At 51.9% G+C, this 14,058-nt stretch overlaps 7 protein-coding genes across 7 annotated transcripts; 4 read left to right on the forward strand and 3 right to left on the reverse strand.

The window, feature by feature from the left end:
* Nucleotides 1-306: 306 nt before the first annotated feature.
* M436DRAFT_52005 (pyridoxine biosynthesis protein PDX1) lies at nucleotides 307-1,295 on the reverse strand (the record flags this gene model as incomplete). The annotated part of the gene is made up of 2 exons (XM_013569646.1): nucleotides 307-1,101; nucleotides 1,155-1,295. 2 exons carry the CDS (start codon nucleotides 1,293-1,295, stop codon nucleotides 307-309), a joined length of 936 nt encoding a protein of 311 aa, XP_013425100.1.
* Nucleotides 1,296-2,034: 739 nt separating this feature from the next.
* Nucleotides 2,035-2,647, forward strand: M436DRAFT_74829 (uncharacterized protein; the record flags this gene model as incomplete). Its single annotated transcript, XM_013569898.1, has 3 exons — nucleotides 2,035-2,229; nucleotides 2,297-2,401; nucleotides 2,492-2,647. 3 exons carry the CDS (start codon nucleotides 2,035-2,037, stop codon nucleotides 2,645-2,647), a joined length of 456 nt encoding a protein of 151 aa, XP_013425352.1.
* A 186-nt stretch (nucleotides 2,648-2,833) lies between these two features.
* Nucleotides 2,834-4,372, reverse strand: M436DRAFT_52397 (Arginine biosynthesis bifunctional protein ArgJ beta chain; the record flags this gene model as incomplete). Its single annotated transcript, XM_013569717.1, has 3 exons — nucleotides 2,834-3,343; nucleotides 3,410-3,867; nucleotides 3,934-4,372. 3 exons carry the CDS (start codon nucleotides 4,370-4,372, stop codon nucleotides 2,834-2,836), a joined length of 1,407 nt encoding a protein of 468 aa, XP_013425171.1.
* Nucleotides 4,373-4,624: 252 nt separating this feature from the next.
* On the forward strand, nucleotides 4,625-6,376 carry M436DRAFT_51804 (ORC2-domain-containing protein; the record flags this gene model as incomplete). The annotated part of the gene is made up of 2 exons (XM_013569615.1): nucleotides 4,625-6,091; nucleotides 6,164-6,376. The coding sequence occupies 2 exons, from the start codon at nucleotides 4,625-4,627 to the stop codon at nucleotides 6,374-6,376; spliced, it is 1,680 nt and encodes a 559-aa protein (XP_013425069.1).
* A 1,504-nt stretch (nucleotides 6,377-7,880) lies between these two features.
* On the forward strand, nucleotides 7,881-8,678 carry M436DRAFT_65915 (uncharacterized protein; the record flags this gene model as incomplete). Its single annotated transcript, XM_013569804.1, has 1 exon — nucleotides 7,881-8,678. One exon carries the CDS (start codon nucleotides 7,881-7,883, stop codon nucleotides 8,676-8,678), a length of 798 nt encoding a protein of 265 aa, XP_013425258.1.
* A 262-nt stretch (nucleotides 8,679-8,940) lies between these two features.
* Nucleotides 8,941-11,757, reverse strand: M436DRAFT_74832 (subtilisin-like protein; the record flags this gene model as incomplete). Its single annotated transcript, XM_013569899.1, has 4 exons — nucleotides 8,941-10,769; nucleotides 10,818-11,109; nucleotides 11,158-11,559; nucleotides 11,614-11,757. The coding sequence occupies 4 exons, from the start codon at nucleotides 11,755-11,757 to the stop codon at nucleotides 8,941-8,943; spliced, it is 2,667 nt and encodes an 888-aa protein (XP_013425353.1).
* Nucleotides 11,758-12,919: 1,162 nt separating this feature from the next.
* On the forward strand, nucleotides 12,920-13,551 carry M436DRAFT_52276 (DUF1649-domain-containing protein; the record flags this gene model as incomplete). Its single annotated transcript, XM_013569689.1, has 2 exons — nucleotides 12,920-13,313; nucleotides 13,364-13,551. The coding sequence occupies 2 exons, from the start codon at nucleotides 12,920-12,922 to the stop codon at nucleotides 13,549-13,551; spliced, it is 582 nt and encodes a 193-aa protein (XP_013425143.1).
* Between the last annotated feature and the right edge of the window lie 507 nt (nucleotides 13,552-14,058).

The raw sequence follows: 14,058 nt of genomic DNA on the forward strand, positions 1-14,058 counted from the left end.
CGATACAGCTGGATACCCAAGTCATGGGTTTCCGAGTCAGATCATGTAATAATATTGTCATTTCGGTCGTGTTTTTTGACTGCTGGCTACTATCGTCCAAAACTCCTTATAAAAGCCCTAGTCCCTGTTGAAGCGAACCTCCCAAGAACGCTAAGACGCCTTGCTTTTTGGTCATGTCTTCGAAGCCTTGCTTGCATCTATGCAATGCCCGAGTCCGACCTTCCATTTTGTAAACGCCTCTTGCTCTTTTCTCAAAAAATGAACATGCTGTCTTGCATGGGTGATCGCTAGACAAGCTGACATCCCTTACCAGCCGCGGCCCTGGAGCTTGTCCTTGGGGTCCATGGAGCCGCAGTTGATGCCAACGATGGCCTCACCGAGTCCAATGCTGACCTCTGCCAGAACCTTGGGGTCGTTGTAGTGAGTTACAGCCTGAACAATGGCCTTGGCGCGCTTAGCAGGGTCACCACTCTTGAAGATACCGGAGCCAACAAAGACACCGTCGCAGCCCATCTGCATCATGAGGGCAGCATCGGCGGGAGTAGCGATACCACCAGCGGCGAAGTTGACAACGGGCAGACGCTTGAGCTGGACGGTCTCCTTGAGGAGCTCGTACTGGACACCAATCTCACGACCGAAAGCGCGAAGCTCGGGCTCGGACATGGCGGCAGCGCGAGCGATCTGCTGGTTGACAGTCTGCATGTGGCGGACAGCCTCGATGACATCGCCGGTACCAGCCTCACCCTTTGTACGGATCATGGCAGCGCCCTCTGCGATACGGCGCAGAGCCTCGCCGAGGTCACGGCAGCCGCAGACGAAGGGAATCTTGTATCCGTGCTTCTCGACGTGGTAGATGGGATCGGCGGGGGTAAGGACCTCGGACTCGTCGATGTAGTCGACACCGATGGCTTCAAGGATCTGGCACTCGACGATGTGACCGATACGGGCCTTGGCCATGACGGGGATGGTGACGGTGTCCATGATCTCCTTGATCATGGCGGGGTCGGACATGCGCGCAACACCACCGTCCTTGCGAATGTCGGCGGGGACACGCTCGAGGGCCATGACGGCGCAGGCACCAGCCTCTTCGGCGATGCGGGCCTGAGTGGTCGTTAGTGACATTGAGGCGATTGACACACAAAAGATGAGCGCACCTGCTCAGCATTGACGACGTCCATAATGACACCGCCCTTCAGCATGCGGGCGAGACCAGCCTTGACGGCGAACGAGGAGACTCCGTCAGTGCCATTGGCGCCGTCGTGCTTGCCGTTGGTAGTGGGTAGTGTGGTGGCCATTGTGAGTATGTATATGAGATGGTGAGATGCAGAGGAAACAAAGATCGAGGCAAAGATGTGCGTGAGAGAAAGCAGAAAGGGTCTTTGGCTTCCCAAGATTTATAAAAGTATATCTGTTTGCCAGGGAAGTTCGCGCTGCTTTCGAGTGACTCACCTGCCTATTGAAGGCATTATTACTCAAGAAAAACACGCAGGCGTAGGGCGGCGAAGTGCCAAGGTGCTGCTTCTCCGTCGAGAACAATCCATGTCCCACGCGATTGCCCCGCTGTCGGAAGGGGCGGACCCCTCCATGTACGCCGAACCACCGAACTACACCGATTGGCTCTGGAGACAGGCTACAAGTACGGAATATGCATACTGTATTGCCTTACCTGTCTACAGTCACTGCAGTATGATATTCAGATTCTGCATAGATGTACCTAAGCGCACTGACTGCCAGCAGGATGTAGGCTTGCTAGCACTTCGAAAGTTTCGAGACGAGCCCAAGTTCAATCAAACAGTTTGTAAATCTCACACGTTCAGCGCACCATTCTCCGCATGTTCAGGGTCCAAGCGTAAGATCAGCAGCGTCATTGACATCCGACGACAATCTGAAGCTGCGAACAACCACTAACAAGCACCACCTCCTTACCATCAACCCAACCAGTCATCGGGAATCATTGCCATCAGCCATCCATACCAGTGACTCACCCACTCAACAAATCACACCACTTAGACTTCTCAATCCAAAACACCAACAATGTCATTCCTACTGGCCTCTCGCCCATTGGGTGTCGGACTCGGTCTCGGCGCAGCATTCACATCCTACTCTCTGCTCAGACCCCGAAGAAACCTCTTGGCTCTGTGTGACTCGAGCGCTGTGTTCAACAACTCATATTCGAACAAGGCAAAGACGCCGGTTGTAAACCGCAAGGGCGGTCTTAGTCCTAATGCCGTTCGTCAGATTTCGAGTGGAAGCATTGCTGGTATGTTCTGATTGTCCCGATGTACAAGAGACAAAGGGGGATGATGCTAATGCCAATACGGGTGTTCTGGGTGGTCTCGCTATATCGCTATTCTCCAAGCCGTTGACTTTGCTCATTGGACTTTTGATCATTGGTGTACAGGTATGTTTTGTCTTTCTACTCTATACCTCTCTCCAAGCCAATCTAGTCCTTACACTCCTTTCGCAATTGCTGATTTTGACGTCAAAACAGTTTGCAGAGTCACAGTTGGGTGTCAGTCTTCTTCCTTACAACCGCTTGCAACGCTACTTTACCAGCATCAATTTGCGCTCGGCTATGCAGGAGAACGTGGCCTTCAAGCTGGCCTTTGGAGCTACGTTTGCATTGACCGGATTTGCTCAGCTGTAGAGCTGTAGAGTGTACATGAACACAGCTTTGAGCACATGAAGCATAAAAGAGTATATAGAGTCTTCCTAAAGCGGCCTGATATTCCATCAAGTTCATCATATCTCAAAGGAGCCCCTTTTATGTTTGAGTATCGTCAAGAGCGCAAGCATCTACAATAAAAGAGCATGTCATATCACCGAAGACACGCTACGTCCTGTAATCACCGTTGATGGTGACATATTCATGACTAAAGTCGCAGGTGTAGACGGCCGTCTCGGCAACGTCTTGCTCTCTGTTGCTCAACTTGACGAGGATCTCCAGGTCCTCCATCTCAAGGATGGCCGCAGCACGGGCTTCATCGACAGCTTGAGGCTCACCGTCGACCAGCAACTTGAGCTCCTCGGAGCCGTCGGCAGGAACAAAGGAAACAGAGGTCTGTTGGGGACGGATGCATGTGTTTCCAGGAGCGTAACCGATGGCGCAGAGAATGCGGCCCCAGTTGGCATCTTTGCCGTACAGGGCTGTCTTTACAAGAGCAGATGTAGCGATCGAGTTTGCGACAAGGTGGGCAGCGTTGAAGTTGTCAGCCTTTGTCACTCTGACGGTGACGAACTTTGTGGCTCCCTCGCCGTCACGGACAATAAGTTTGGCCAGATCCTCCATGAAGGATGTCAAGACTTTGTTCATCTCCTTGTAATCTTCTGATTGTCTTTCGAGCTTGTCTCCGACCAGGGAATTGCCTCTAGCGGGGAGTTCGTTTGAGCTGAGCTTGATAAGACGCACCGGCTCGCTCTTGGGAGCCGCCATGCCGTTTGAGAAGAGAGCGACACTGTCGTTGGTGCTTGTGTCGCCATCAACGGTGATGCGGTTGAAGGAAGAGTTTGTAGCAGTGGAGAGGAGGACCTTCAGAGCAGTCTTTTGGATGGGAGCGTCTGTGCAGATGACACCGAGAAGAGTGGCCATGTTGGGGTGGATCATACCGGCTCCCTTGGTCATGCCGGCAAGGGAGAAGGTGATGCCGGGGTACGAGGGGAGAGTGAACTGGCGAGAAAGAAGCTTGGGAAAGGTATCGGTGGTGCAGATAGCGCGGGCTGATCGGAGCCAGTGGTCGTGTGTGTTGCCTAGGGACTCGACGAGAGTAGGAATCTTTGCTTCGATGCGGTCGATGGGGAGACGCTGGCCAATGACACCAGTGCTCATGACCAGAGTACGGATGCTGGATACGTCTTGGTCATCCTCTGCTATCTTGACAGCACCCTCTTTGACGTTCGTCTTGGCCTCGGCCTCAGCAGTCTTGTCGTGAGGACTCGGGTTTCGCTTGTTCAGAAGGTCGTGAGTGAGCTTGGCCATACGGACAGCGTCTTCACGTCCACCTTTTCCGGTGACAGCATTGGCGCAACCGGAGTTGATAACGACACCTCTGATGCTCTTGCTCTGGTGTTGGAACATGATCTTCTTGCTAACGCTCACGGGAGCCGCCTGGAAATGGTTCTGGGTGGTGACGAGGGCAGCGGAGCAGGGGACCTCGGAAGCGATCAGGGCGAGATCGTCGAACTTTGTGTTTGAGGCCTTGACCTGGGCGTGTGCACTGCCGACAACGAAGCCCTTGGGGTAGGTTCCTTCGGTAGGGACATATTTGGCCTTGTTGGGTGGGATTGCGCCGTCGGTGGGAGCCGAGTAGCATCGGGTTTGTTGTACTGAGAGGGATAGCAACCGACGAGCGGCTGACGTTCGTGAGGTGGCCATGGTGCCGGCGACTGTCAATTGACTGGTATGGACAGACAATGAATCAAAAGAAGCGAAAACATATCGAAACCTCGAGCCTGAGTGACTCAAACGGTACGATAAGAGATAGCAGCCACTCGCGGTTAATCTTATCCATCTGATCTTGCCAAAGTGTGGAGAAGTCGGCCGGCTAATCTTGCTTTCTTTGTCCGACTTGCAATCAGGCATTCAAGTAAACAATAGTTGGCCAACACAGCCAACACACGACAATCAATGCCCAAACGAACGAGAAGCGAAGATGGGGAAGACGCCACAGAAGGTGCCCAAGAGGCGGACGTGGAATTGACCCCGTCAAAGAGGAGGATGATCGACGCAGAAACGCCCTCACGACACACGAGTGCAGACACGCCTTCGAAACACCGCTCCATTCTCAAATCCACCTTGAAGGAACAAGGAACCCCTACGTCACTACGAAAGGTCCTCTTTGCTACGCCAGCCAAATCTGCCGACTACGACGTCCAAGATGCGCCGACTAAGGACTCTCCCCTGACGGCCGCTCTCAACGCAGACCGTTCTGCCAGGCGCAAGAGCCACAAGACCTTGTTCGATCCACAGGAACATGACGAGTCTGCTGAACACGACACCGGCTTGGAAGATGCATTGGCTCGCGAGATTTTGCAAGACGAAGTCGAGTCAGATCAAGACATGGTAGAGGGGGACAACATCACTGCTACACCAGGCACTCCGTCAAAAACTCCCCGTCCACGAGGAAGACCCAAGGGCAAGAAGAGACAACCCTCACCCACCTCACAAGACATGCCGCCGCATGAGCTGTACTTCTTCCAGAACAGGCCAGGAGGTGTCAAGACGTCGGCCAATACCCTGCCGGCCAATGCTCTTCTCAACCACGACGACTACTTTGCCAAGATCAATGCATACCAAGATCCACACGCTGCAGACACAACATTCTTGGCTGGTCTGCATGAGAACAGCTTTAATCAATGGCTTTTTGAACTCGACCAAGGCTTCAACATCTGCATCTACGGCTATGGCTCCAAGCGTCATCTTTTGCTTGACTTTGCTGACCATTACTACCAATCTACAGACGAGCCCAACCTTGTCATCGTCAATGGCTACTCGCCCAACATCTCGGTCAGAGACGTCTTGACTACCATTGCGAAACAATCTCTGCCTTCCTCGTTAGCCAACAAGCTTCCTCTCCAGCCTCAGGCTCTCCTGGACGCATTGCTCTCCGCCTTGACAGCCAACCCTCCTTCTGTCCCTATCTGCATCCTCGTCCACTCGATCGACAGTCCTTTCTTCCGCAAACCCCTTTTCCAATCTACCATCTCAGCTCTGGCCTCCCACCCTAGCATCTGTCTGGTCGCATCAGCAGATACACCAACCTTCCCACTGCTCTGGGATATATCTCAGCGTTCTTCCCTCCGTTTCCTCTTCCACGATACCACGACATTTATGCCCTTTACTGCAGAGCTCGACCCGGTAGAAGAGGTCAACATACTCTTGAATCGCAGCGGTCGTCGCATAGGCGGAAAGGATGGTGTAGCATATGTACTGCGCTCACTGCCAGAAAACGCACGAAACTTGTTCCGCATCTTGGTCGCCGAGCAACTGGCTCTCGCCGATTCTACCTTCGAGGCACCTCCCGGCTCTCCGGACTCAGACAGCATCCTCGGCCACTCTGGCGACGACATGGACATGGACATGGATCACGGCAATGTCACAAAACCTACTCGCGGTCGTGGTCGTCCGCCAAAGAAGGCGCCAGCACAAAAAGTCAAAGCTCACAAGACTTCGTCGTTTGTGGGTGTCGAGTACAGGACGTTGTATCACAAGGCTGTCGAGGAGTTTGTTTGTTCCTCCGAGATGAGTTTCAGAACTTTGCTCAAAGAGTTTCACGATCACGACATGGTGGAAAGCAAAAAAGACGCGCTGGGTGTCGAAAGACTGGCCGTGCCATTTGGAAGAGAAGACTTGGAAGATATGTTGCAAGAGTTGGTGTGATGTGATCAAGAAGGACGCCTGCGCTTTGGGACGGCTGCCACCACGCGCGCCCCCTATTGTCAAAGGTATATATTCAGACAATTCTGGCATCCTCCCAGCGGTGTGTACCAAGCTAGCTACAGGGACGCCTGTGGCCCAGCGGGTGCGCGCGCCGCCAACAAAAACCAATGCTACCGTCACGTGGTCTAGGAAGCTTGGGACGCCAAACTGGCCTATTCTCTTGAATGTGTATGCATGAGTTTTTTCAGGAGACCCCACAGGGAGATGAGCCTGTTTTTTGCATCACGTTTCTGGTGGACATTTGTTTTTGTGTTTCACAGGCAGCAGATGCGTTCAATGTGGTGGATTGTGGTATTCGAGATCGGCGGATGTCCTCTTGGCTAGAGTTCACATCGCATGGCGAATTTCGCGGTTCAGATCGGACCTGAAGCTTACACTTTCTGTCTTTACGAATACGGGCGAAGGGATCTCTTGCATTTCTCGCATCACGGAGCCATCAATCTGACAACAATATGATTTTTCGCTCCCCGGCTACACTCTCCTGGCATACAGTTTACACTTGCTGCTTCTTGCCCGACTGGTGGTCTTGTCTGAGATGTATGTCTTTTTGCTATTTTGAGCATACGATGTCGAAACCTCATGTCTTGCGTTCGTTAGACTCGCTACATAGACATATTCAGTACTTTCGCAAGACAACATCTTCCCTTTCCATCCGAAAGACAGCACTCTCGATTCCAGGAGTCAGGCCTATTAACCAGACTCGGCGACTTTGCACCCGACTCTTCTCCCACCGTTGGTTCAGATCCTCGATTCTCACCTCATATTCTTTTTCCCACTACAAACAAGAGCAACTGTCGGAAAATGGCACATTCATCTCAGCGAATACCAAAGCCACAGCCTCTGCTCCCCAGACCACCACTGCCACCCCTACAACCACCGTTCATGTAAATTCCGGAAAATCGAGTTCAGATGCTTGCTTTTGCAATCTGGATGGAATGAATATCCAAAGGAGAATGGAGGTGATGTGGTTGATGGAGAGGGTGATTGGCGATGACAAGAAGATACAGGTGCTTGGGGTTGGCATACCGATGTTTAGTGTTAGATTATGTATCTGAGTGTGGAGCTTGGGTGTCTTTAGTGATGATTCTAATCAAGTGTTGGGTGAGTTGGTCATTATGCTCAAAATAACATATACTAGTGACAGATATACAATAAGGATACATGATGTGTCTCAGTTGGGGAGCGTATGTCTGATAATTTATTGCTACAGTCTTTCTTTGTCTCGTCACAACTCAGACCCGGTCTCTCAATCTACGAGTTCGGATATATGAACACTCAACTCACCTCTTCTCAACTCAACTCAGCAACACACACACACAGTCAAGACCATCAAGCTACCAAAACGATCCTTATCCAACCCATCAAAAAAAAGCCTTGGTTCAATCTATACATCACCAATCACCCATTTCAAAGCCTTCCTCCCATCCTTCAAAAACCACCAACAATGAGCGACGAAATCTCAAGATACGGCGGCTGGTACAAGCACTCGAACCCCAACTACGAAGACTTTGAGATGTGGAACTCGGTCTGCGAAGACGCAGAACCAAATTGGGGGTATCGCAACTCCCAAAGAGCAGAGAGAGAAGAACGAGAAAGGGAAGCCAGGGCAACCAACAGAAAAGAACAAGAAAGAAGAGAGGTAGAAGCCAGAAAAAGGAGACAGAGAGAGGAACAAGAGAGGGAGGAGCGGGACGCTACACGAACTGCAGCAAGGAAGGAAGCCGCAAGAAAAGAGCAAGAGAGCAAGGAAAGAAAACAGAAAGAGAAAAAAGAGAAAGAAGCTCAAGAGGAGATGAAGAAGAAGAAGAAGGCAGATATTGCAAACGCAAAACAAGCCAACGATCTCCTGGATACTCTAAACCAACTCCTCGCCGAAATCCGCCACCAGAAAAATGTCGAGAAGACCAGATACGAGGAAGAGGATGCAGTGCTTGGAGCCGAAGAGGACAGAGACTGGACTTCATCGTACGAGAAGGCCAGATCTGTAGACGCTGCAAGATCTCGATTCCAAGTACTCGCTGATGCTTTCGGTGTCAAGAAGACCACATCCGCAAACTACACCGACCACGCTGACCACCGAAAATCTGTCAACCCAGACCTTGCCTTCGAATTGAATCACCTCGAAGACATCCTGGAAACGATGGCTGAGAGTCTGAGGGCCGAGCAGACAGAGGAAGTGAGGTCCAAGGGTCATGATCAAACTCTCTCGGCTGGTTGGTCTTTGGGTTGTATCTTGATGTGAGAGATCAAAGCTAGTGCGCCCGCTTGAGACGCTGGGATCTTGAGAGTCGGGGGTACTTGTTTTTTCATGATCGAGGTCATGGGATGGGCAAACGACTACTTTTGCTTACTCATGACGTTTCTGTCTATCACACATACTGTACGATCAGTATTTGGCGCACGAAAAGACTGATGCAGCACGGCGTAAGGCATAATTGAGAAAAGAAAATGTTTAGTTTTATGCTGCAAACGACTGTCTATATTTGACAAAGATCAACAAGCGCTCAATGAACATATCTGATCGTGAAAGGATCAGTCTGAGCACTATCATAATCATCAGGGTTTGTCGCATCTCCGAAAATTCTCAAGGCGCGAACAAGGATAGAGTAAGTTCCGGGCGCAACTCTGGTTCCATCGTCAAGAACACCATAGAAAGCGGTACTCCAGGCATTGGCTCTAGGTTGGTAAACGGAGGGTGTGCCGGCGATAGCACCAAGGGTCTTGACACCAAGAATAGTAGTAGTGTTAGTGTAAGTGCCGAGGGTGGAGTTTGAGGGGATAAGATCTGCACGAATGAGAGATGAAGGCATGACGAGACCGATTCTCAAGTTGGGGATCAGGAGTCCGGTCGAGTTGTCGGTAGTGCCGTTAATGGTGGTGTTGGCGATCGAGATGGTGAAGACAGTGCTAGAGTTCAGAGGAACGAAGGTGTTGTCGGAGGTGCTGGTGATGTAGGGGTATCCAGTGCTAGGGTCAAGGACAGTGGCATCCTTGAGCGAAGATGCGACACCGGCATAAGGCAGGCTAAGAGAATCGCCGTTGCTACCCTTGATGTCGATGAACCCAGAGTAAACGGGAATGCGAGCAGTTGCGAGATCTTTGGGAAGCTCCAGAGTGACGATAACAACCTCGGACTTGCCAGCTGCGACACTCAAGCTACCAGAGCTCAAGTGCACGGTTGCTCCAGAGGTGACGAGGTCCGGAGGGAAGGTTTGAGGCTGGGTGCTGCCATCATCAGGAAGCGTGTAAGCAGTGGCAGCATTGACATAGTCGAAGTTGTAGGTAACATCGCTGCTACCACGGTTGGTGATGGTGAAGTTTGCCTCCTTGACAAAATGAGCTGTGTCGTTAAAAGCGAGGTTGGCGACGTCAATAACGGTTGACGTGTGGACGGCAGCAAAAGCGTCGACCTCGCCGCCTCCCTGCTGAACGACAGGAGCTAGGTAGTTGTAGGTGGTCTTGCCATCGTTGAAGGTGACGGGATGGCCAGTAGTGCCGAGGATGCTACGAATAGTGTAGGGGTCGAGGTCAGGACGAGCCTGCTTCATGAGCGCAACAACACCAGCAACGAAAGGAGTGGCCATAGAAGTGCCGGACAAGACACCGTAGCCGCCTTGCTCAAGAGGAAGGGTTGACAGAATGTTACCACCAGGAGCAGAAATTTCGGGCTTGACGTAGGCTTCGTTGGTAGGGTTCCACATCGAGAAGGTAGACATGTGGCCACCAGTGACGTTGTTGGGCGGGCTGGAGAAGACAGTCAATTTGCCGTCAATGCTGACCTGGACAGCAGAACCGGCAGCAAGACTAGCAGCCCAAGAGACACCTTGGTCAGCGGAGACCATGGCTGCTCCAATGATATCAGGATCAGTGACGCTGGGAGAAGTAAGACTGGGGGCGTTGTTGTAGAACAGGATGTACTGTGCTCCAAAGGCAGCGACGTTTGCGGCCTTGGTATCGAAGGTACAGGTACCACGACGAATAAGAACAAGCTTTCCGGAAAGATCGGCAGTATCGGCAGGCAGAGGCTCACAAGCATCGGCAGCGTTAGTGCTGTCCTTGCTGACAGCCCAGAGGGGAAGGCTGACGTTGGGCATGCCGATAGCAGCCGCCAGGTAGCCGAATTGACCATTAGTTGAGTTATCGATGCTGTATCTGCCGTAAGTGGTGAATACGGGAGATTCGATGTTGTCGATAGATCCAACAGCGATGACACCAATACCGTCTGCGGCAGATGAACCGTAGAATAGGCCTTCAGAGCCGTCGTTGCCGGCGGCAAGAGTGCAAGGGGTCCCAGCCGCAACGATGCGTGAGACTACCACAGTCCATGGCTCCTCTGCAAAGTATTAGCATCTTACTTTTGAGGCTTTTTGGAACAACTCACCAGTCCAGCCGTTGGGGCCACCGATACTGGCAGTGATGATATCGGCTCCATCTTCGTATGCACGGGTGAAGGCATCGATCAGGACGTCGTCGCCAGAGCTTCCGGAGCATCCAAAGACTCTGTAAGCACCGAGAGTTGCATCGGGAGCGACACCAGTGAAGTTGTAAGGGTTAGTGCCGGCCGCTACGATACCGGCAACGTGAGTTCCGTGCTCATTACAACCAGAGTACGGGTCAGGGTCGGGCACAGGGATGTTTGTACCATCATAGTTATCACCGACCAAATCATATCCCTTTTGGAAGTTAGCAACTGTTTCCGAAGCTTTGGATGGATCACTCACATGGGCGACCTTGCATCCAGGGCCGAAACAGCCACCAAGGGCCGGGTGGTTGTAGTCAATACCAGTGTCAATGATAGCAACAAAAGTGCCGTTTCCGGTCAAGCCTTCAGCGTGCAGTCTGTCGACATGGCCCATAATGTGAGTAGAGAAGGTATCAGAAGAGGATGAAGAGTTTGATCCATTGGTCCAAGGAGCGGTTGCGAAATCTTGCTTGTCGTAGAGTGAGATAGGCCAGACCTTGCGTACAATGGGCATGGCTTGAATATCTGAAGCCACCACTGCCTGGTCGAGGCCTGTATCAACGTGGAACGAGAGCCCCTTGAAGATGGAAGAAGAGAGATCCATGCGGTGAGTAGGGTTCATTTGCTTGTCTGAAAGATCGGAGTAAAAACTGGATTTGGTCTATCAAACATATTAATGGCAAGACTTCGAATCAAGAGATCAAGACACACGAACATCAGATGCAATGGACATGACATCCTCGAATTCGACAATGTATCCACCAGGGACAACACTGCGCTTCTTCTTGTCACCATTGTCTGTGATTGCAGCAAGAACAGAAGGGGCAAGAGCCAAAAGAGTGACGACGTTGAACAACATCTTGTGCTAAACGAGAGAAGCTGAACCTTGGACCAGCATACAATCCTACAGGCCGAGCTACCTTTATACACACTATGATGGCAACTCTTATCTCAAGTCTCCTTCCAAAAGCGGGAGTTCAACAAGAGGGGTTTGTGTTCAACGAGGTAACCTTGAAAGCTGCATGTTGCAGGAGACGAGGGCCAAGAGGCGCCAATCGTATCTGAAAGCAGTATACGATGGTGATATTTTGTAAGGGCATGGCCTCATGAGCCTATGTTGCCACCGCAGAGGGTCTGGAGGCGATATGGTACACTTTCCTTGAGGTAATGATAGATTGAGGTGCGTCTCCTAGCGTGGAAAGCGCGTTGGAAGCGACTTGGCACGCGGAAGTCCGAAGAACGAACAGCAAATGGCAAGAGGAACAGACACAAGAATGAGTGCGAGGGCGGCAGCAAACATTTGATGGAGTGTAGATCAGGAGGACGCTGGTTGAAATTGAAGACGCACAGTCTATCTCGTGTCTTGGCTGGAACAGATAAGGAAGGAGACAAGCACTTACGCACGAGAGCTTCTGTGGAAGAAAATACTTGACAGAAGGTACATTCACAGCATGGACGGCATATTGCGCAAGGTTTGGCTTTACTTGAGGCGATATGCTGGGCACAGGTAACATATGTGTTGCCGTCCGAGGCAGAGGGCAGCGCGCGTGCTTGCTGTTGAGCGGGAAGGTCCGACCTAAACGTCGACCTATATGTACGCTCGTAGATCAGTGGGGGCATGTGCCTGGCGAGGCGAAGGCGTCTGGAGGCCGGAGAGGCATATGGATGATGGTGGGGATGCAGGCACGCGCAGAACTCATCAGACACCCTTGAGATCTCTGGTGCGATGTGCTTGTGAAGTTGAATGGTGGACACGAGGTTGGCAACCTAAGCTGCTGATGCCATTGCATGTCTCGAGCACGCCGTTGCCGGAGCCGGCGTCGCTGACATGTGAGTGAGGGAGCTCGGGCCGGGACACCCCACAGTCTGCACCAGTCGCATGTGTTATCGAGAAGGAGCTACCTTCATCACATCCACTTACAATCATCAGGAAGCGACGTGTGTTCTCGACAGAGATATGGACAGCCTAAGCTCGACAGTCTTCTTCGCAACATGAAATAGTCGATATTCGATACTTTGACATGGAAGAACGCCGGGTTGCTTCGTTCAGCATCGACGTGTTCGCCGACAAGGCCAACGCCAAAGACGTCGTCACTGGTATTCTCCACACCATATTCTGGTATCGCATCTTTGCCAACCTCGATCCCACATGGCACGATGTGCTAGATATTTCTATCCCCTGGATCCAAGACGTCGACCTGCAGACGCTCATCGAACAACGTGTTGATCAGTTCATCCGCCAGACGGATGCCGACGTCAACGACCAGAATCAGAACACTCGCGGTCAGCTTGTCGTGCAGTTCAGCGAACGAGAACGCAGACGAAAGAAGGGTTGGTTTGGCGCAAAGGACGAGGACTTGGTCTGGGAAACGTGGACACTGAACATTGCTCTTGCCTCTCCACGCACTCATCAAGGTCAGTCCCTTCATCCGTGGTGCTTGTCTAGAGTTGACATGCTAGTACAGAAGCAACAACCTCCCGGCGAGCCATAGAGAGGTCCCTCAGCAACGCCGTCGTGAAAGTCACCGATATCGTTCAACAGTACAAAGACCACGTGCCCCCGATCACCACCCAAGACACCAACACCTTCCCATACCATATCCTTGTCAACCCCAAGAACGACGGATGGGGTCAACGTATGGGCATTTTCTAGAAGTCGAAGCTTATCAAGAGGTATAATGCTTCGATGATAGGTCGAGCATTTGCAAGAGCTTCGGCATTACGCGATCCTTCACAGCAGAACTTTGGCATGCGATTTGCAGGCCATGGCCCTCGCCGGAAGCCCAGAGGCCAGCACTCTTCGAACATGGCTCTGAGAAGCTATAGCAGCACAAGTCGTTCTACCTCACACATACACACGTTCACTCCTGCCCATGGCTCAGCTGTTGATCTACGAGAGCTGCGAGCGGGTAGACAAGGACGTCAAAGGAGCGCTTGAATCATCACTGACGACGAATTTACTCGATGGCAGTCTGTACACCATCATACGCTTGGTGTGTACTGGGTGTGTACATGGAGTGGCCCAGGTGCTGGTCAATGCGCAGTGTTCTATCGTTCCGTCTTGTACCCACCCTCGGCTGTTCTTAACATCAACGGCGAGATGGCCGAGCGGTCTAAGGCGCCAGCTTAAGGTTCTTCCAATACGCTGGTCCGAAAGGGC

Source organism: Aureobasidium namibiae (assembly GCF_000721765.1).
Source record: "Aureobasidium namibiae CBS 147.97 unplaced genomic scaffold scaffold_14, whole genome shotgun sequence".
In the NCBI taxonomy this organism is placed as follows: domain Eukaryota; kingdom Fungi; phylum Ascomycota; class Dothideomycetes; order Dothideales; family Saccotheciaceae; genus Aureobasidium; species Aureobasidium namibiae.